Here is a 20,357-nt window from a genome sequence, read left to right on the forward strand (position 1 = left end):
ATCCCTGTCACCAGAGAGCAGGGCTGGAGAGGGTTTCTGGGGTCCTCTGGGCACGGAATCCCGCTGCACCCTCAGGAGGGAGGGGGCTCTGCAGGCACAGAAAGAGCATCAGGGGCACCACCTAACCTCGACGGTGAGGCTGCGACCCCCACGCCCAGGCTGCCCCTGGGCAGACACCAGCTCTCACTAAGGAAAGAAACCACGTCCCAGTTTGGGAGGCTCGCCTACCAGTGAATGAGTGAACTGAGACAGTTGTCTGAATAGTTCAACTAAGTGTAGGCCACAGTATGTTTTGGTCTGAATTATCCCAATAATTGTGTTACAATGGGAAGAATTCTGAACTAGAGGTGAATCCTGGTTTCCTCTTGGGTCAGAGAGGAGTGTTTCAGCTACCCTCTGGCCTGTTTTCTCATCTATAAGATCCAGTTCAGTTCAGTCGCTCAGTCGAGTCCGGATCTTTGCAACCCCATGGACTGCAGCACGCCAGGTTTCCCTGTCCATCATCAACTCCCAGAGTTTGCTCAAACTCATGTCCATCGAGTTGGTGATGCCATCCAACCATTTCATCCTCTGTCATCCCCTTCTCCTTCTGCCCTCAATCTTTCCCAGCATCAGGGTCTTTTCGAATGAGTCAGCTCTTGGCATCAGGTGGCCAAAGTATTGGAGTTTCAGCTTCAGCATCAGTCCTTCCAATGAATATTCAGGACTGATTTCCTTTAGGATGGACTGGTTGGATCTCCTTGCAGTCCAAGGACTCTCAACAGTCTTCTCCAACACCACAGTTTAAAAGCATCAATTGTTCGGCTTTCAGTTTTCTTTATAGTCCAACACTCACATCCATACATGACTACTGGAAAAACCATAGCTTTGACTAGACGGACGTTTTTTGGCAAAGTAATGTCTCTGCTTTTCAATATGCTGTCTACTTTGGTCATAGCTTTTCTTCCAAGGAGCAAGGAGGAGCCTGTGGGAGGGAGCCCACCTGCCTTTTAATTTCATGACTGCAGTCACCATCTGCAGTGATTTTGGAGTCTCCCAAAATAAAGTGTCACTGTTTCCATTGTTTCCCCATCTATTTGTCATGAAGTGATGGGACTGGATGCCACAATCTTTGTTTGTTGAATGTTGAGTTTTAATCCAACATTTTCACTCTCCTCTTTCACTTTCATCAAAAGGCTCTTTAATTCTCCATTTTCTGCCATAAGAGTGGTGTCATCTGTGTATCTGAGTATATTGATATTTCTCCCAGCAATCTTGATTCCAGCTTGTGCTTCATCCAGCCCAGCATTTTGCGTGAGATACTCTGCATATAAGTTAAATAAGCAGGGTGACATAAGATTAGGGTCTGTCCAAGAGAGTCAAGGAGTTATCTTTTATTTGTGTGTGATTTTCCTGAGAAAGGGCAATGTTGCTTTGTAACACAGTGGCAGGGACAGAGTGGGCCTGGGGGGCCCCCATGAGCCCCTCTTCCCCCGTGGGGTGGGGGAAACGTTTTGTTTCGTCTTTTCTTGAGAGTCCAAGGGACTAAGAAGTTGAGTCAGTTCTGGAGGGAGCCCAGGGCGTGGGGTGGTCGTGCCAGGGGTTGGTGGGGTTGGGGCAGGGCACAGTGCCCTGCTTCAGCCTCTGGTGTTTGGGAGAATCCTCTGTCTTAGGAAGCAGCTGGGCTGTTCAGGTTTTCTGCCACCAAAATCAGCAGATTGACCTCAGGTTGTAGGGGCCTGGCCTGGGGCACTGGGGCAGTGCTGGCCTTGCAGGCTGAGACCAGGCACAGGGCGTGGGTCATGGGTTTCTCTCCCCCTATCCAGCGCCCTGGGCCTGGGGGGTTCTTCTGGGTGGGGGTGGGCAGGTGAGGGGACCACAAAGCACGCGGAGCGAGCCCAAGTCCCTGGCGCTCAGGTATCAAAGGGCGTTTCCCAAACCAAACAGACCCCCAACCCCACCCCACCGTCCTGAGCTCCGGCATCGGGCAAGGGTCAGCTGCCCTCGCCTGCTGTTTGCACAGGTGGGCCTTGGCCCCGTGGCTTGGGCTGGGGGAGGGCTGAGGCAGGTTAGGGCTGGGGTCGGTCCCCGGGGTGGGCTGGGGAGGGTCACGGGCAGGGAGGGGCAGGGAGTGGCGGGGCGGGGCGGGGCGGGGCTCCCTCGGGCCCGGCCCTTTGCCCGCTGGAGCGCAGGAGGAACGGGGTTTTCTGGGCGGACTCGGGAAGGTTGGACCTCGGTGGAGTCTCTCAGGGAATCGGTGGAGTCTCCCAGGGAAACTGCCGTACGGATGCCAAGCTCCCAGGGCTGAGTGGGTTGCAGCCGCGGCGGGACCTCCGCCCTCCGCCGCCTCCAGTCCGGCCCAGCGGGGCGATGCGCAGGGTTCGCGCCAGCGGGAGTCTGTCAGGTCCCCTGACTCTGGCCTTTCTGTAGAGAACCTGGTGGTCGCTGGCGGCGAGGCGAAGGTGGCCCCTCACTCACCGGGGTCCGTCCGGAGTGTGTCTCGGGGAGGACTGACCTTGGAGGGGAGCGGGAAGCGCTGAGACTGAGAAGACATCTCCTTTCCCCTCGCTGTTTCTGTCCACTCGCAGAGTCGTCCTCGAGTATCCACTGGACATGAAAACACTGGCTTTACCAACCCGAGGGGGCGGTATTAGGACCCGGCCTCTGAAGGCGGCAGAGTCGGAGAGGAGGGCTTGGTCGGCTGCAGTCAGCGATGGGGTCGGGAGGGCGCTCCCCTGGCTTCCCGGGTGCCTTTAGGGTCCCAAGGAACTGAGCGATGGTCCCCTCTTCTACCCCGTGAACCTGGGCTCCCCCATTTCAGTTTTATTTTCTCATCTAATTATTGGCCATGTGGGTGCAATCTCCATGTAAATGGGTGCCTTTTGTCCTAATTCAACCCTGTTATTATCCTTCCTCATGACCACTAAGTAGATCAAATCAGAATCAGTCAGGACTTGCTTCCCGTTAACTAGACTTAGGGATGGGCTTTTCCCTCCTATTTTTGCCAAAACACAGCATCCTGAAGTAAACCCCACTCACCGTACCCAGCCCCCACGTCACCCTCTTGTCTTGGTTACGATGACACCTGCCCAACCCCCGGAACAGCATCGGGGCCTGAATTTACAGCCTCTGAGTCTTCACTCTTTACATTCCTTTTCCAAGACTGCAGCCCAGGGACTGTTAGAGCTCGGCTGCCTCTGAGATTTTGAAGAAGCCGACGTGAACGCTGACTTCCGGTTCGTCCTCTGATGGACCCTCCCTCCTACGTCACCAGTGGCTCTTCCCTGCAGGTCAGAAGGAGCCAGGCCACCGGGACTCCAGCAGACAAAACCTCCTCTGCATTCCTAAATAGGTGCGTGGTTTTGTTTAGATACAGAAAACACTGACTTTCAAAATGTTCTTAAAACTGCCCTGAAGCACTTCCCTGGGGGTCCATGGCTAGGACTTCAAGCTCCCAATGCAGGGGGCCCAGGTTCAACCCCTGGTCAGGGGACTAGATGCTACATGCCACAACTAAGACACAATCAAATAAATAATTAAGAAAAAAATTTCCCTGCGGAAATCTTCAGTGTTAAGACCGTCCCTTGCCAAGATCACATTTTTGAGTGTGATCAGAACCAGTTTACCTGATAATGTCTGATGGCTAACAGCTGAACTTGTCCCCAGAGGTTCTTGGGGAAGCGGGGCCCACATGTTCTGGTAACTTAAGTGAATTCTTAGAGGTCATTGCTTTGACGTTTAAGAAACCCCACTGATGGAAGTTGGATCCTGCAGAATCTCACAGCGATGTGTCAGGTAATGAAATCCACAGCATCTACCTTTACTGAATTATTCAGGAAAACGGTTTGAACTCCACAAGGTGAATTATTCAGGAAAACAGTTTGAACAACACAAGGAGTTTCTTAAGAGTCAAACCTGAGATCATTTGGGAAGGGGGTACAAAACTCTGTCTTCAACCCATCACCACGAAGTGCTAAAGTCAATTGTCAGTTTTATTAAAAAATAAGCACTATGCCTGGGTTTCATAAAATTTATACATGAATATGTACATAGACAAATAATATTAAAAATAAAAATCACACTTGCTTTCAAGTGGCAGTGACCCTGGCACCCCACAAACATAACGGTTAGCTTTTCCTTGGAAGAAGCCACCTGGCCTAAAGAGACCACACTTAAGAAATGACCCAACAGACAGTAAAGCCACAACCGTTGCCTGCAACATTTTCCATTCGGGTTTCAAAAATATATAAATAATTTAATTACAAAACCCAACAATATATATATTTTTCATCTTTTGGCACAGTGGAACTGGTCAATAGCAGAGATGACTGAAGCGCCTCTGGCCCCTCCCGCTCAGCCGCACCTGTAAACACCACAGGCACAAAGGGAGGGGGCCCGGGACCCCCCCGCAGTAGTCGCGTCATGGATCACCTGGAATGGTTCCCCGATGTGCTGTTTAGGCTTTGTTTCGCTTTGTAAGGGACAAAGCACCGGAAGGTGCAACGAAAACAGCAGGAAGAAGGCAGAGCCTGGGCCGCGAGAAGTTTCTGTGAAGGGACGGGCACAGGCTTGGTTCAGGAATGGAAACTGTCGGAGGCCCTGCTTTGCTCCTCTGCAACGTGAGTTATTAAGGACGAAGGGAAACGTTCGGGATGCAGTTGAGACCCTTCTGTCCGGTGTTCGCTGTAAGGCACGTCGGGTGATGGTTCTGTGACCGTCTCTGTCCTCGGGCGGAAAGCGCCCGGCCCCGAGCCCGCGTCCCCCGCCGCGCTCATGCCAGGAGCGTCTCAGGCCGACCAGGCAGGTGCGGGCCGGGCGCGCGGGCCGAGGCCGCCAGCAGGGCGTCGGGTAGCCGCACGGGGCAGTACAGGTGCGCACCGGCGGCCGGGCCTCGGAGCGGCTTGGCCGGGGCCGGGGAGGCCAGGGGCGCTAGGAGGAGGGGCGGCGCCTCGGCCCCGCGCGCTAGCAGCCCCGGCGGCTCGGCCGCTCCAAACGCGCAGAGCGGCAGCAGGGCCCCGGCGGGCGCGGCCTGGAGCAGCGGCGGGTAGGCGGGCGGCGGCGGCGGCGGCGGGCAAGGCGCCGCGCCCCACGGAGGGCGCGCCCCGGGGCCCGCGTCCCCGGCGCGGCGGCTGCGGAAGGGTTTGCTGAGGATGCTGTCGATGGCGAAGGGGCCGGAGAATCTGCCCGCCGGGCTGGCGCGCCCCTCCGGGCGGGCGGGCGAGCGCGCGCGGGGCGAAGCCGGGGCCGGGGCGGCGGGCGCGGGCGGCGGGGCCGCTGCGCGGTGGCCGAGGCGCTTGCGGCGGCGGCGGAAGACGCCGTCGGCGAAGGTGTACTCGCTGTTGGGGTTCAGCGTCCAGTAGTTGTCCTTGCCCCAGGGCCGCGAGGGGTCGCGCAGCACCTTGACGAAGCAGTCGTTGAGCGAGAGGTTGTGACGCACCGAGTTGCGCCAGCCCGTGTAGCTGCCGCGGAAGAACGGGAACCTGCCCATGAGGTACTCGTTGATCTCGGCCAGCGTCAGGCGCCCGCCCGCCGAGTCGCGGATGGCCATGGCGATGAGCGCGATGTACGAATACGGGGGCTTGGGCCGCCGCGTGTACGGCTTGCCGCGCGCGCCCTCGCCGCCGCCCGCGCCCCCCGAACCTGCGTCCCCGGCTCCGGGCCCCGCCGCCGCCGCCGCCGCCCCCGCAGCGCCAGCCGCGCCCGCCGCCTCAGCGCCCGGCCCGCCGCCCGCGCTCCGCTCGCCGCCGCCTGCCGCCGGGCTGTTGGCCGCGCAGTCCCCATCCGAGCCCAGGGAGTCGTCGCCCGCGGCCGATAGCGGAGACGGCGCGTCGCTGCCGCCCGCACCCTCCAGATCACTCCCCGGCTTGTCCCCGAGACCCGCGCGGGGCCCGAACACCTCCAGCTTCATGCCCGCGCCCGTCCCCGCCCGGCGCGTACCCTTTGCCTCCGCGCAGTCCTGGACAGCGGGCGCCCGGGGCGGGGTGGCGATCGGGGCCGGGGTCCTGGCCTCTCCCGGAGCTCGCCTTCCTCTGGGTGAGACAGTCGCTTTCCGGATTGGAGTCCCCTTCCGCTGGAGTTCTTCTTTGGAGTGCTTGTGCTTATTGGGTGAACCGACAGGGGCGAAGAGGGAGGAGCTGGGGGCGTACTGGCTTCAGGATGCTGAGCGGAGACTTGGGAGAAGGCGTGCAGAGCCGCGGTTCCAGCCTCGGGTGCCGGGGCGCGCGGGGCTTGGAGTTCCTGCCGGAGGAGGAAGCGTGCGCATCTGCTTCCCGTTCCAAAGATGGGGTTTCTTCTCCCGCAGTCGCAGGTCCCGTTCAGGCGTCCTCGCGGGTCGAGTCAGTGCCGGCTGCCGTGCCTGCCGCCCCGGGGCGAGGGTCCAGCCTTCACCCTCGAGCGCCCACGGAGCCGAGTCCCCGAGGCCGTGGCGCCCGCAACCGCCTTCCCGCCCCCGGCATCCGGAGCAGCATCTCCACGCTTGCCGCCGCGGCCCCGTCTCGTCTCCACCTTCGACCCGGCCCAATATAACCCCGCGGCGCCCCGCGAGGGCGGGGCCTGGGCGCCGACGAGGGGTGGGGAGCGAGGTGGCCCAGGTGGCCGCGGCTCCGGAGCGGGCGCGCGCTAGGCGGAGGCCACGCGGCGGCGCGGCCGCAGGTTGTTTGTTTTGGGTCCGCCCGGCCCCGCCCTCCTCCTCCCGCCAATGGGAGGCGTGCGCGCGGCTGAGGTCCGCGCGGCTGCGCGCGTGCCTGAGCGCCTCGGTTCGGGGGCCGCGCGCGGTCGCTCGGGAGGGACCCCTGCGCCCCGGAGCTCATGGAAGCGTTACGAGAGCGCGGCAGGGGCACCTGTCGCGACGCCTGGCGCGTCTGGGGCCCGCGGCCTCCCTAACCCACACTTGGTGTGCGGTTCTCTGCGAGGGAAAACGGCGCTGCTCCCCCACGCAGACCCCCGTCGTCCCGGCCGAGGGACGAGCAGCGGAGCACGCGCAGGACACACTGCGGTGGCCTCCCACCGGGGCCGCGCGGCGTGTCCTTCTCGGGACCTCATCTTGAGGACCGTCTCTCTCTTCTCTAATGAATAAAAGTCTGGACTCTGAGATTGACTACACCTGAGATGACCTTGACTCGCTCTCATACTGGCCTGACTTTCTTTGTCTTCCGTGGCCTCTTCCCTCACCTGGGCGGGGGCTCTTGCGAGGAGCCGCGGGGCTCCTGCCGGCTCTGCGCGGCTCCCGCCCCCGGGCGGCCCGGCAGCCCTCCTGCTCCAGGACGTTCGCTGTGGTTTCCGCGGTACCGGCGTCTGACGGTCGGAAAAGGGGGCCCTCTCACCTCGGCGGGACGCCCGGCGGCGTGGATGATCCCCGAGGGCGCACGTCTAACCAGCTGCCCTTCCAAGCTGAGGCTTCGTCCTTTTCCGGCCTTTGTTGCAAATAAGCGACGGAGCTGCGAGTAGGTGGGACCCCCGTCGATGTTTATTTTATTACTTTCCACCATTTGTGCAGAAAATGTACACAACCCTCTCATCTTTTTTCATGCAGTTTTAAAGGCATTCAGCATGGGGTCTGAAAAATGACGGGCCATGGAGAGCTCTGTTGTTTTTGGTGTTTGGGGAAAAGATCTGCTTTGGAGATTAGACTGGATTGTGTGCCTGCCGAGAGCTGGGAGCTGGCAGGAATGGCTTTTTTTTCTGAAGGCAGCTGCCCGAGGGGTCCCGGCTCCAGGCCAGGAGTCTGTGGTCCCCAGGACCTGGAGGTGGGATGGGCTGGAACAGGAGAGCAGCAGGTGACAGCGCGCTCATCGAATGCCATCCTGGTGTGAACTCTGGATGTGGGACGAAGGCGTTTTATGGGGCAGATAAGCCAGAGCTTGAGGTGTGGGCCAGTCGTCTGCTGCAGAGTCTAAGGGAGGCCTGGAGTCTAAGAGACACTCCAGGGCCAGGTGCGCGGGGACCCAGTTCCACCTTGGAGACGCCTAGGAGGCAGTCCTGCGGGCCCATTCACCTGACCACCACCGCAGCCCTGCCCTCAAGCCACCCAGAGCATGGATTCCCAGCAGTTCCCCTCCTAGGCTCCCCACCTACCGCCCCCCAACCCCTCCTGTCTCTGTCTCTGCTTCCCCCTCAGCCCCCAGCGGTTCTCCAGCCGGAAGGTTAGTCTGGGAAGTGCTAGTGAGCTGGGCCTGTCGATGGAGGTTTGTTCAGAGGGGAGAGAAGAGATCCCCACACTGGGCCCTGTTGCCACTCACAACACTCACAGCAGCCATCTTGGGCTCTGTCCCCCCCCCACTGCACGTGTAAAATGATGCCCAGCTGGACTGCTGTGCCCATTGCCTTTGGCACCGCTCCTTTCCTGGGGTGAATATACGGCGTTGCATTTCCACCTCTGGGTGCTTGGGCCTTTGGGTGAACTCCCAGAGCCCTGAGATCCTGCCTCTCACCCCTGCTCCAACCTGGCCTGGTAGGAGGGGGTGTATTGACATGTGGCTGCTCTCCCCCGCCCCAGCTCCCCCCTTCAGGCCAGAGGAGTGTTGGTTCTGCCAGGGATGCAGCCCCCCACCCTGCCCCCTGCAGCAGGGTCTCCTCCACCATCGCCATTCTGCGGGGGAAGGACCAGCCATCCTGTGGGGCAGGCTCTCCCTGCCTCAGGGCTGGGCCGCTGGGCGGGCTGCAGGTTTGGGAGGAAGGGAGGGAGGAGAGAAGGGCACGGAAGTGGGGGGACCCTCACCGAGAAAACCTTTTTTATTTTCAGGGTGAGAGCTTTGGGAGATGCGGAGTGAGCTTTCTAAAGGAAGACCCCGCTGACTGTGGTGGACAGAAGGCCACTCGGAAGGTTGGAAAGACCCCCAGGTGCTGGAATGCAGGCCCCAGGAAGCCAGAAGTTCCTTCTCCATCCCGCTGCGCCCCCCAGTCCTTGCCGCAAGCACTGTCTCACTGTGCCACCCCTGAGGCCGTGCTGCGCTGCTCTTCATTCTCCCTTGTTGCCTTTACCGCCCTCATACTCCGAAAAGTCCTCCCCTTCTGCAGGTACAGGAGGACGGCGATGGATGGAGGTTGCCCTTCCCTCTGCATCGTGCGCATGGCGCCCTCCAAGCCAGTGCAGACCCTGCAGGCATTTCACGGTGTGCTGTTTGAAGGTTCCCTACAAAGGCTTGGAGACATCTGCTCCCTAACTTTCAACCCCTCGGGGATCAGCACTGATGGGTTAATGGTAAATGCCCGGACGTGGAACCTGACCAAACACTTGTAGGTTTGAAAGACCCATCTATTTTTTCGTTTATTCCCTGGCCCTTGAACTTGTGTGGAGATGAGGAAGTAAACCTGGCCAAGTGTGACCTCACGTCTCAGTGATCGCCAGGGTTCCTTGAACCTGGAAGAGGGCACGGCAACCCGCTCCAGGATTCTTGCCTGGAGAATTCCACGGACAGAGGAGTCTGGCAGGCTGTAGTCCATGGGGTTGCAAAGAGTCGGATACAACTCGGCGACTAACCCTTTCTTCACTTTCTTTCTTCTGGGGCTCCTGGAAGTGGTTTTAGGCAAAGGACGGATGTGCGTCCATCTCCAGACAAGGACTAACTTAGCTGGAAAACCTCGGTGGGGTTTGAACTCACTGTAACCTGATGTTCACTGCTCCATGCCTAAACCACAGTGTGCAATTCCTGAAATGGAAGGGACTCGGCGGACCTGACTCCATTGGAGACGTCGGAGCTGGCCCAGGTGCACACGGCCTCCTGGCCCCAAAGGAGCCAGGGAATCGCCTCTCTCACTGTCCCCTGCCCCCCGGACACCCGAGCTTCTTGCTGGGTTCCCTCAGCAGGAGCCACCTTTGGCCTCTGGGTCTGAAGAGAAGGTGAACTTCGGTTGCCTGCCCTGGGGTCCCAGGCCTCTGACTCTGTGAGAGCGGCCGTGTTGGGGCCCCAGTCCACAGGCGTGGCTCAGATCCAAGCTCCATCACTTGTGGGGCGGGGTTGGACTGAAAGCTGGGGCCTGACGGCCTCTTCAGGGCCCAGGCCCAGCTCCCTGGGCACGCCTTGCTCATGGTGAAAGGGCGGGAAGCGGGGAGCCTTGGCTCTGGCTAGGCCTCCTCGCTGGTCTGGCTGGCTCGTGATGACGCGGGGCCCTCAGGGGGGAGCCTGCAGGGTGGGGCACACGTCCCTGACACAGAGCCCGCCTCGCTGGCCTGCACTTGGTCACTTCTCTTCCTGCTGCTACTCGGCTGGGGACTCGGTTTAAGCAAGGACCCAGCACTGTCCGGCCTTGTTCACCAGGTACAAACCCAAGGGCTGCGCTTGGGTTTCTCTGGAGACCGCAGGGGTCCTGACCACAAGAAGCCTGGTGGGTGTCCCTGCGTTGCAGGTGCCCCTCCTGGGCAGTGGGTCCTGGGCGTGGGGAGGATGGGGATGGGGAGGCGGCCCAATGACCTGGGGAGGAGAGAGGGGTGTGGGTCTCGTGAGGGAAGGGGGTGAGGATGGGGGTCCGCCCCAGCTGGGGGCAGGGGAAAGCGGGGGCGGGGGATGGAGGCCAGGGGAGCTGCCTGCTCCCTGTGGGAGGTGCTGCTGAAGGAGAGGAAGCCTGGGGGACTTATCACGGTGTGGTGACGGCTTGATCCTGAGGTCATGGAGCCGTCCTCAGGGGAACCCTCCTGGTCCAGTGCTAGTCCAGCTTCCCTTTCACTTGAAGTTCTTTAACTTGTGAGTTTTAAAAGCAGAGCAAGAAAACTTGCGCTTCCCTTTGAGGTAGACTAACGATCAGACACACGCCCGTGTTTGTCCAGGAAGGGGGTGCGTCTGAGCCTCCCCTCAGCCCCCGGAACTGCCCCTTCGGCCTGCTGTCATGAGGATCCGGTGAGAAGGGGAGATGGCAGACGGGACCGCTGTGTCCTTGGAACGAGACGGTGTGTACAGGGCCCACCCAGCCCTCCCCGCCTCCACTGGGAGCCCCAGATCCTGCGGCTACAACTTACCATGGGCAGTTGGACCTATGGAGACCGGACGTCTTTGCAAATGTTCAAAAACTCCCTTCAAAATCCCACAGGGCCCCCATCAAACTCCTTAATCTTGGCTAAATTAAACTAAGCACTGACTGTGAACCAGTTAGAAATATGACGGGGGCTTCCCTGGGGGTCCAGTGGCCAGACTCTGCGTTTCCTCTGCAGGACTGCGCGTTCCACACCTGGTGGGACAGCTAAGACCCTGCGGAACTAAGATCCATGGCACGACCAACATTTTTTTTAATTAAAAAAAAAAATACTATGACAGCACTGTTCTACAATTTTATGCCCCAAAGTATTGGCCACTCAAAATAGTTTATATTTTTAAATGAATAGCTTATGACATCATTCATGTGTTTAGAGCATTTCAGAAAGCTTCTTGTTTTGGAAAGTTCCACACAGTTATTGTAAAAGGTAGAGAAAATAGGATAATGAACTCCCACATACCCAAGATTCCACTTCAGCCACTCCCAACCGATGGCCAATATTATTTTATCCTTATTCCTTTCCATTCCTCTGTCACCTACATTTTTAAAAAAACAAACCACAGACATCATATAATTTTATCTATATTTCACTATGTTATTCTAAAGATAAGAACTCATTAAAAAATAAGCAAATTCCATTATCATACCTACAAAATTAATAGTAATTTTAACATTAAATACTCAGTATTCGAATTTTCAATTATCTTAAAATGTAAGGTTATTTTAAAGTCATTTTTACTGAGGTGCATTTTTTGTATAATAAAATGTACCTATATTAAGGGTGCAGGTAAACTGACAAATCTATACACTCCTGTAACCACCATCATATCAAGATATAGAATATTTTTGCCACCACAGTAAGCTGCTTCCTACACTTGCTGTCAACTTCACCTCCTTTTCTATCCTCAGCCCCAGGCTACTTGGCTTTTTTTTAAAATTTATGTACTGCGAGAAGATCCAACCAGTTCATCCTAAAGGAAATCAGTCCCGAATATTCATTGCAAGGACTGATGCTGACGGTGAAACTCTAATACTTTGGCCGCTTGATGCGAAGAACTGACTCATTGGAAAAAAACCCTGATGCTGGGAAAGATTGAAGGCGGGAGGAGAAGGGGACGACAGAGGATGAGATGGTTGGATGGCATCACAGACTCAGTGGACATGAGTCTGAGTAAGCTCCAGGAGTTGGTGATGGACAGGGAGGCCTGGCGTGCTGCGGTCCATGGGGTCTCAGAGAGATGGACACGACTTAGCGACTGAACAACAACAAAACGTTTATGTGAATGTAGGAATTATAGGATATATGTTTATGTATCTTTTTTTTTTTTTCTGGCCACTTAAAACATTTCCTGCCAACTACTGGTTCTCAGCAGTTTGACTGATGCCCCTCACTGCGGTTTGTCTTTGCCGCCTACTCCCTGTCTTCTTCCTGGACTCTGACTGCACACATCTGACTACTTGGTAATTAACCTACAGGTTGCTGAGCTTGTGTGTCTGTGTTTTGTCTTTTTTCCTCTCTATTTGAACATTTTCCATTGCAGTGTCTTCATATTCACTGATCTTTCTTTTGGAATATCTGATCTAATGTTACAGTTAAATTTTTTCAACAGATACTATACTTTTCTTCTCTAGAAGTCCCATTTGATTCTTTTTTAAAAAAATATTTTTCATCTTTCTCTTCATCATGTGCATGTTTTCCTTTTAGATTTTAAATATACGTATAATAGATTTTTAGGTGTCCTTGTCCGCTGTTTCCAGCCTCTCTATCATTTGTAGATTTGTTTCTTTTGACTGATTTTCCTTCTTGTTATGGGTAAAAATTTGCTGATTTTTTTTTGCATGTCTAGTGATTTTTAATTGGATGCAGGACATGAACTTTAGGTCACTGAATGTTTGGATTTTTTTTAAAAGAGTTTTTGAATTTGTTTTGCTTGAAAATTAAGTTACATGTTTCTGATTAACCCTTACCAAATTTATTTATTTATTTAAATTGGAGTATATTGCTTTACAACGTCGTGGTCATTTCTTCTGTACAACAGCATGAATCAGACATGTGTACACATATATCCGCCCCCTCTCGAGCCTCCCACTCTGCCACCCCCCACCCCACCCAGTCCTCCGCGTCATCGCAGAGCACCAGGCTGAGCTCTGGGCGCTGTCCTGCAGCGGCCCCCGGCTGTCTGTCTGCGCGTGGCAGCGTATGAGCGTCAGCGCCACGCTCTCGATCTGCCCCGCTCTGTGTCCCATCCCCGTGTCTCTAAGTCCGTGCCAGCTTTGTTCTTCAGCCCTTTTTAGGGTAGCTCTAGACTAGTCTGCAGTCAGTCCCGTCACTACAGTGCGCCACTTCTGGCATCTCCACCTACCGCCCTGGGTGTTTGGGCAGGCATGTCCACTGCAGCTGGTTGGAAGCCGTAGCTCTCCCAGCCCTGCAAAGTCTAGGAACCGTCACAATTGCAGTTCTTCAGTTCTCTGTCCAGCCTTGCAGATGCCCCCCCACCCCCACCCCGTGAATGGTCTGAATTTGCCCAGGCTTGAGGGCCCCTGCAGACTTTTGGACGCTTCTGTGCACAGTTCTCTCTGGCACTTGGCCCCTCACACCCCAGCAGACGTGTCCCTCAGCTCAGACGGGGACTTCCTCCGCTGCTCCTGTCCTTTTACTGTTGTTTTAAATTTACTTTAAGGCAAAAATCAAGGATGACTGTAATCTCTGTGATCAGCATCATACTGTTTGATATCTTATGTCTAAATATGTTTTTATTTGTATTTTTCCCAATTTTCTATTTGTTCAGCAGAGAAAAATAATCTATTCTGGTTTCTCCTTCATAGCCAGGAATATAAGCCATGACGTTAAGACACAGTTTATGTACTTGAATTGGTATTCAAATAAAGTTCACACAGTTTGATTGGCTCATGTGTCTTTTAACCTTTTTCAATGATTAAGTCCATCCTTCACCTTTCCTTGATGTCTCTTTTTCCTGCCACTTTCTTTTGTTAAAACACTGGCAGTTTGTATGCTGAGTTTCACACATCATTTTGGATTTCCTTGACTGTGTTCCCAGGGTGTTTTAACCTGTTCCTCTGTACATGTTCCCTGGTAGCTGGTCATTGGATTGAGAGACTCGATCAGATTCAGATTAGGTTTTTTCAAGACAATTTTAAAGATGTTGGTTGCTTTTCCATCACAAGGCACATGGCTTTTTGTTGTGTTCGCAGTCACTGATGCTCAGTAACTAGACCAAAGCCTTTCATTTAATTTGCTGAGTTATCACAGAGCCTGGGTCTCAGCAAGGATGAATTTCTAGACTGAGCAAATGGGACCATTATATCTAGCCATGTACTTGTCTTCAAAAATACCAATTATGATGACAACTTGGAGCTCCAGTAAAACGTGGAGTGTTTTTAAACTTGCTCAAGGCAAAGTTGACCCATTTGTACACACTGGAAGGAGGCCACGCTGAATTACATCCATCCATACCTGTTCCTTTCAAAGCTGTGCTCTAGATAAAGCTGGGCTCAAGCGGTGCTGCCAGGAGGGAAGGCACCCACCCTCCTTAACGTGAGGCAAGAACAGCTTTTCAGATTAATCCTCGACAAGGATGCTCCCGTGGTGCCCATTGTCCCTGTCTGGGGGCAGGCACGGGGGCTGCGTCCACAGAGGTGTCCACGGGGGCTGCATCCACAGAGGGTGTGTCCACAGGGGCTGCATCCACGGGGGCTGCTTCCACGGAGGCTGTGTCCTTGGGGTGTGTCCACAGAGGCTGAGTCCACGGGGGCTGTGTCCACAGAGGCTGAGTCCACGGGGGCTGTGTCCTTGGGGTGTGTGTCCATGGATGCTGCCTCCGCTCTGCGGGTAGGGCATCCAGAAGGCCCTTCCACCATCTACATAGATGTGCCTGTGGGTGTGGGATGCTCTCTGTGCACTTTAATATGCCCGATCCTCATCCTAGTCCTGTGAGGACGGAGTGGGTGACAGTGAGGGAAGTGAGCTCGGGTGCTGTTTAGGGCTCTGCTGTGGTGTTAGGGCTCTGCCTTGAGCCTGGGGACCCAGGGGTGGGTCTGGCTGGGGCCCCCACCCTTTCAAGTCCCACAGTCTTGTCCAGTTTCTTATCTCTCAGCAGCTGTTGCCTCACTGGGGGAATAAGAAAGAGTCGGAGTGAGGATTAAATTAAGCCTGAGCGTGCTCTGAGATGTCAGCTTAGATCGATGCTCCGTGGGTGGCGAGGACTGTGGGGCTCAGCGGGCAGTGGCCGCCTGCTCCCGGCCCGTTCCTGTATCTTCCCCGAGGAGCTTGTGAGTGAGGGAACTTGACCTGCCCACAGCAGCAGCCTTGAGGGAGCTCAGCTCGCTGCCAGAACATTTACAGGGAGCTTGGCGGGGCTCGGGCGGGGCCAAGGGGCCCGAGGGTCCTCGAGAGCCCAGGACGTGTGTAAGCCGAGGGCGCTGACCCTGCGGGCCCCGAGTGTCTGAGCGGGTCCTGAGATGTGCCCTGTGATGCTGCGAGGCTACAGGTCAGAGGCGTGGGGGGCAGGCTTCTGACCGCTGTCTGTGTGCTGGATCGAGCCCCTGGGGGCAGCTATTGCGCAGCCTCTCACACGGCTGCCGGGGCCTCGCCGGGTGCTGCCAGGTGGGAGGAGAGCGCTCCGGGCTGGGCGCTCCCAGGTCAAGCCCTCATCCGATTGGGGTCATCGTTGCCCTCTGGGCGCTGAGCCCCAGGGAGAGGGTGAGACTGGTGGCTCCTCACCGCTGCTCTGCAGCAGAGGACCCATCTGGAGCCTGGATGAGTGTCCTCCAGGGAAGGACCTTGTGTCAGGCGAGCTCTGAGAGGCTTTCAGCAGCTTCGTCCTGTGCGCGGCTCCCCTCCGGCTGGGGGCTGCTGCCGCCCTCAGGGGAAGCTGCAGACCCGGCGTTCGGGGAAGGAGTGGGCAGATCGGAGCTCTCCTCCACCAGTGTGGTGACAGCTGCTGCCCCTCTGTCTGTTCTCACCTGAGTGTTTGGGGCCCAGAGGCAACAGCAAAGCGTCAGCACCTTATTCACCCTGTGAACCTGGACGCGGTGTGGTGAGGATGGCCGGCCCGCTGCCCCAAGTCAAGAGTGGTGCGGGTCTCGGCCCCAGGCTGACCACAGACCCCTCACTCTACACCAACGTCTCCTGCCCGACATCCCCTGGACACGCCGGGTCTATGCACCGGGCGCTAGGACTGGCCTTTTCTGAACATTTTACCCACAGTCACTTAACGTCTCTACACTGCTGTTGGTCTGAGTGTCCACTGACGTCCAGCTGCAAATGCAAAGCTGAGAATAAACGAGGCACCCCCATGCACAGGGTCGCCTCTGTGAGCTTCCTGGTCTGGGTGTCACTGGCGTGAGTTTCCTGCCTGAAGAGGAGAGGTGTGCATGTGTGTGCACGTGTGCATGTGGTGTATGAGCACAAATACGTGTCTGTGTGTATGCCTGAGCACGTGTGCCTGCAAGTGCCCTGCACATGTGTGAACATGCCTGAGTATGCACATGTGTGTGTGTGCGGGTGTGCATGTGGGTGGGTGTATGTACATGAAGAAGAAGTGGAAGTGCGTGTGTGCGGTGTGATTGGAGGCATCTGATTTCTGGCCATTTTTTGCATTGACCCGCCCATCAAGTCACTTAACCTATGACTTGGACATTAGTTCTGACAGCAGTTAAGCGCAGGAATTGGACTGCATTATCCCAAAGAGAATTTTCAGCCTGAAAAGTCTGTGTTTCCGTCATGAATGCCCTGAAGCCTTTACAACCCCTGGTGGAGAGCGGACGAGCCGACCTTGGCGTCTGTGCCCTTGAACGCAAGTGCATGCTGTTCATACTCCAACCCGTCTTGTAGGTTTGCTCTGATCCTGCGTCCAGGTGACACTGGTTTGGACTGCATTTCCTGGCTTCCTCCTAAAGTGGGATGGGTTTTACTTCCTGTTGTGTGGCCCGAGGGCTGCGGTGTCATCAAGAGCAGGGGAGCTGAGCGGTGGGAGGGAGGGTTCCAGGAGCAGGGGGAGGGGAGGGGAGGGCAGTGCCCGGAGCCCAGGCCCCCCGGCTGCCTGCTGCGCACTCAGCCCTGACTGAGTGCCCATCTGCCGAGATGGGACGCCGTCCTCCGTCGACTGAGGGCTTCTCGTGAGCGGGGGGCACTGGTGCAGGCCGTCTGTGGGGCAAGCCGACAGACGAGCTCTGGTTCCACCTTCTGGGTGGTGGGGTTGCAGATGTCTGCAGCCTCATCCGGGCTCCCTTCGGGGGAAACCTGGACAGGACTGTGCTCTCGGTGGGTTTGGGGGGCACCGAGGACGTCGACAGGTGTGGGGCTCGGGCATGGCGGGCGCAGTGGGCTCCGGTGCGGTGGGCTCTGGGGAAGAGGTGGCACGGTGATGCGGGGGTGGGCTCGGGCGCGGTGGTGTGGTGATGCTGCGGGCGGGCTCGGGGGAAGTGGTGGTGCGGTGATGTGGGGGTGGGCTCGGGCGCGGTGGTATGGTGATGCGGGGGGCGGGCTCGGGGGGGAAGTGGTGGCGTGGTGATGCGGGGGTGGGCTCGGGCGCGGTGGTGTGGTGATGCGGGGGGCAGGCTCGGGGGAAGCGGTGGTATGGTGATGCGGGGGTGGGCTCGGGGGAAGCAGTGGTGCGGTGATGCAGGGGGCGCCCCACCCCTCACCCAGGTGCCCGCACCGAGTATAAGCAGAAATAAAGGCTGCAAGGTGGGGGTAAATACTCTCCACAGAGAAAAAGTCAGTAGCCAAAAAAGACAGAGTTTACTATTCTTAACATGTAATGTGTCTTGGCTAATTAGTAAGAAAAAGACGAACACTCCAACTGTGAAATGGGCAAAGCGCAGACACGGCACCCCGGATAACAGCATCCATAGCCTGCTCACACCCGGAGGTAAATGGAAGCACAGCCTGGCTGGAGGACACAGTGGGGGACGGGCCCACTGGCCTGAGTCCTGGGCTCACGGCTTATTGGCCCCACCATCTTCGGCACATGAGACTTGCTGAGCCCTGGTTCTTTGTGAAACAGGGGCAGCTGTGGTACCCGCCTGCAGGGCCGAACTGAGGTTGGAAGAGTTGATTCCATGAGCTGAGCCAGCGCCTGGCACACACGCTCTGACGTCTCTGCCAGTGGTGCAGCGCTGCTGATAACGGGCCACGTTCACAAGTTCACACCTCGCCGCTATCACACACGTGCTGGAAACAGCAGGGAAATGCTATTTGTTGCCTATCAGAGCGGAGCAAAGGGGGAAGCGTTGCTAACCACCTCTGTGGGTGAGGTGTGGGAAACCAGTGCTGGGGCGGTGGGACCCAGCACCCCACCTCCGCCCGGCGATTTGGCCGTTTGCCCTCACGCTGGAAACGCAGACAGGCCCTGACTCAGTCTTCTCCTAGAAATTAACCTGGGGAAGTTCTGGGATGAGGGCACAGTGAAGAATGTGTCTGGACGCCTATCCTGCCATTGTTTGTAGGAGCAACAATTCAGAAGCAATTAGGGATGGATCATAGTTGGACCAAATCAGCGTGTTTTATACCTTAGATGTCCACAATGTGTACACCTGTGTAAACTGTACCTCAATAAAAAAAAAGACTCAGGAGCCTTTTAAACACCCCTCAGTGAGATTGATCAGTAAATTGCACTTCGTCCATACAAGGGTGTCCTTCATGGCCACAGAACAGCACGGCGTGGTGTCCTGGCCTCCAGCAGCTGTCCTGGGTGGAGCTCTCTGACGCTGACGGGTGAAGAAAGACACGTCTGTCCAGTGTCTCCGTTTGTGTGCATCCATATATTAGTTCAATTTAAGGAAAAAGTTTGGAAAGATGCACTCACTTTTAAATACCCACATTCCCTTCTTGGGAACTACGTTTATGATTTGATTTTTGTGTGTCTATTATCTTTTAATCAGAAAAAAGAAAGGGAATGCATTTTTTTTTGTTGTTGTTCCTTTAACAGCTTACTCTATAGGCAGAGATCTGTGTGTTGATTTTGCTCCAAGCGTAAACTGACTTGGAGCTGTGGTCCAAGAACACATCATCCTCACTTTCTTCCTTTTCTTTTTTCCTTGTTTGCCATCCAGGAGCGTTTCTTCATTCTTTAGTCTGTGACTCAGCAGCGAGACATGAGAGCCAGTGTTTTGCAAGACTCTCTGTGCAGTGGCAGGCACCCTGGCCCTGGCGCCAGAGCCAGACAGGCATGGAGCGTCGCCGCCCGCCCGCCCGCCCAGGGAGGATGCAGCCCCGCGGGGTGGGGCGAGCCAGAGCCAACCGGTCAGCATCGGATGCCCGGCCGCTGTCCCTCTCCGGCTGGGGCCTTGGGCAGCACCGCGACACACAGGCCTCCTCTGCTTGCATTGCTGAGACTCACTGCAGCGAAGGGTCCCTGGGGCGTCCACCGGACTGGGTCGCCCAGCTGTTCGCTAGGGAACTGGGGGGATGCGCCCCGGTGATTCCCAAACCACTCTGGTACCCGTCGCTTTCCCTCTTGGCTTGAGCTTCCTACCATCAACTGGACTTTCACAGACTTTCACAATGCCCCGGTCAGCCTCGTTCTGGGCCATGTACAGTGTTAGCAACTGTTGCTCCATCCAAGCTGCCCAGAATCCCGGGGAGCAGGCAGAGCGGGAATCACCATCATCATTTTGCAAATGAGGAGGGAGCTCAAAGGCTTCTGAGGCTTGGCTGGGCACTCGCAGCACAGCCAGGGCCCGATTCTGGGTCCTCTGTCCCCCCGGTTTGGTTTCTCTGCTGTGCCTTCCAGCTCTGCAGAAAGTCATTGCCGTTACCCTCTGTGGACCACCCGAGGGCTGACCTTCAGTTTTCTAACTGAGACGCAGGGTTTAAACTGTGGGCCTGCACGGTTGCACACGTGGGTGTGCACGCACGCACACACACACACACACACACACACACAGACACACACAGACACACACACACACACACACACAGACACACACACACACACACACACACAGACACACACACACAGACACACACACACAGACACACACACACACACACAGACACACACAGACACACACACACACACACACACACACAGACACACACACACACACGCACACACACACACACACACACACACTGAAACAAAAGTTTTAAGAAGCGAAACTTAACCTTTCTACCCTGTGTACACGATGACTCAGATGTTTTCTAGTCTTTTCATTCCATTCTACTCATTCTCCAAAAGAAAAAGGAAGGGAAAGTTTGCCCCTGACGTGGTGATTTGACTTCATGACCCTCGGGGACGGTCCCCTGGCTGGTGGTCCTCTCACTGTCTTCTGGTCCTCCGGAGGGTGGGCTCCCAGGCGGGGGTCCAGAGGGGAGGAGCTGAGCGCCCATCTCTGCAAATGGAGCGAGGGGCCAGTTCAAGGGCATTTCGGCTCGAGGGCTGAAAGGG

General features: G+C 56.4%; 1 protein-coding gene across 1 annotated transcript; it reads right to left on the reverse strand.

The window, feature by feature from the left end:
* Positions 1-3,953: 3,953 nt before the first annotated feature.
* On the reverse strand, positions 3,954-6,458 carry FOXQ1 (forkhead box Q1). The gene has a single exon (XM_043908681.1). It carries the CDS (start codon positions 5,885-5,887, stop codon positions 4,751-4,753), a length of 1,137 nt encoding a protein of 378 aa, XP_043764616.1. The 5' UTR covers positions 5,888-6,458; the 3' UTR covers positions 3,954-4,750.
* Between the last annotated feature and the right edge of the window lie 13,899 nt (positions 6,459-20,357).

Source organism: Cervus elaphus, chromosome 7 (assembly GCF_910594005.1).
Source record: "Cervus elaphus chromosome 7, mCerEla1.1, whole genome shotgun sequence".
Taxonomy (NCBI): domain Eukaryota; kingdom Metazoa; phylum Chordata; class Mammalia; order Artiodactyla; family Cervidae; genus Cervus; species Cervus elaphus.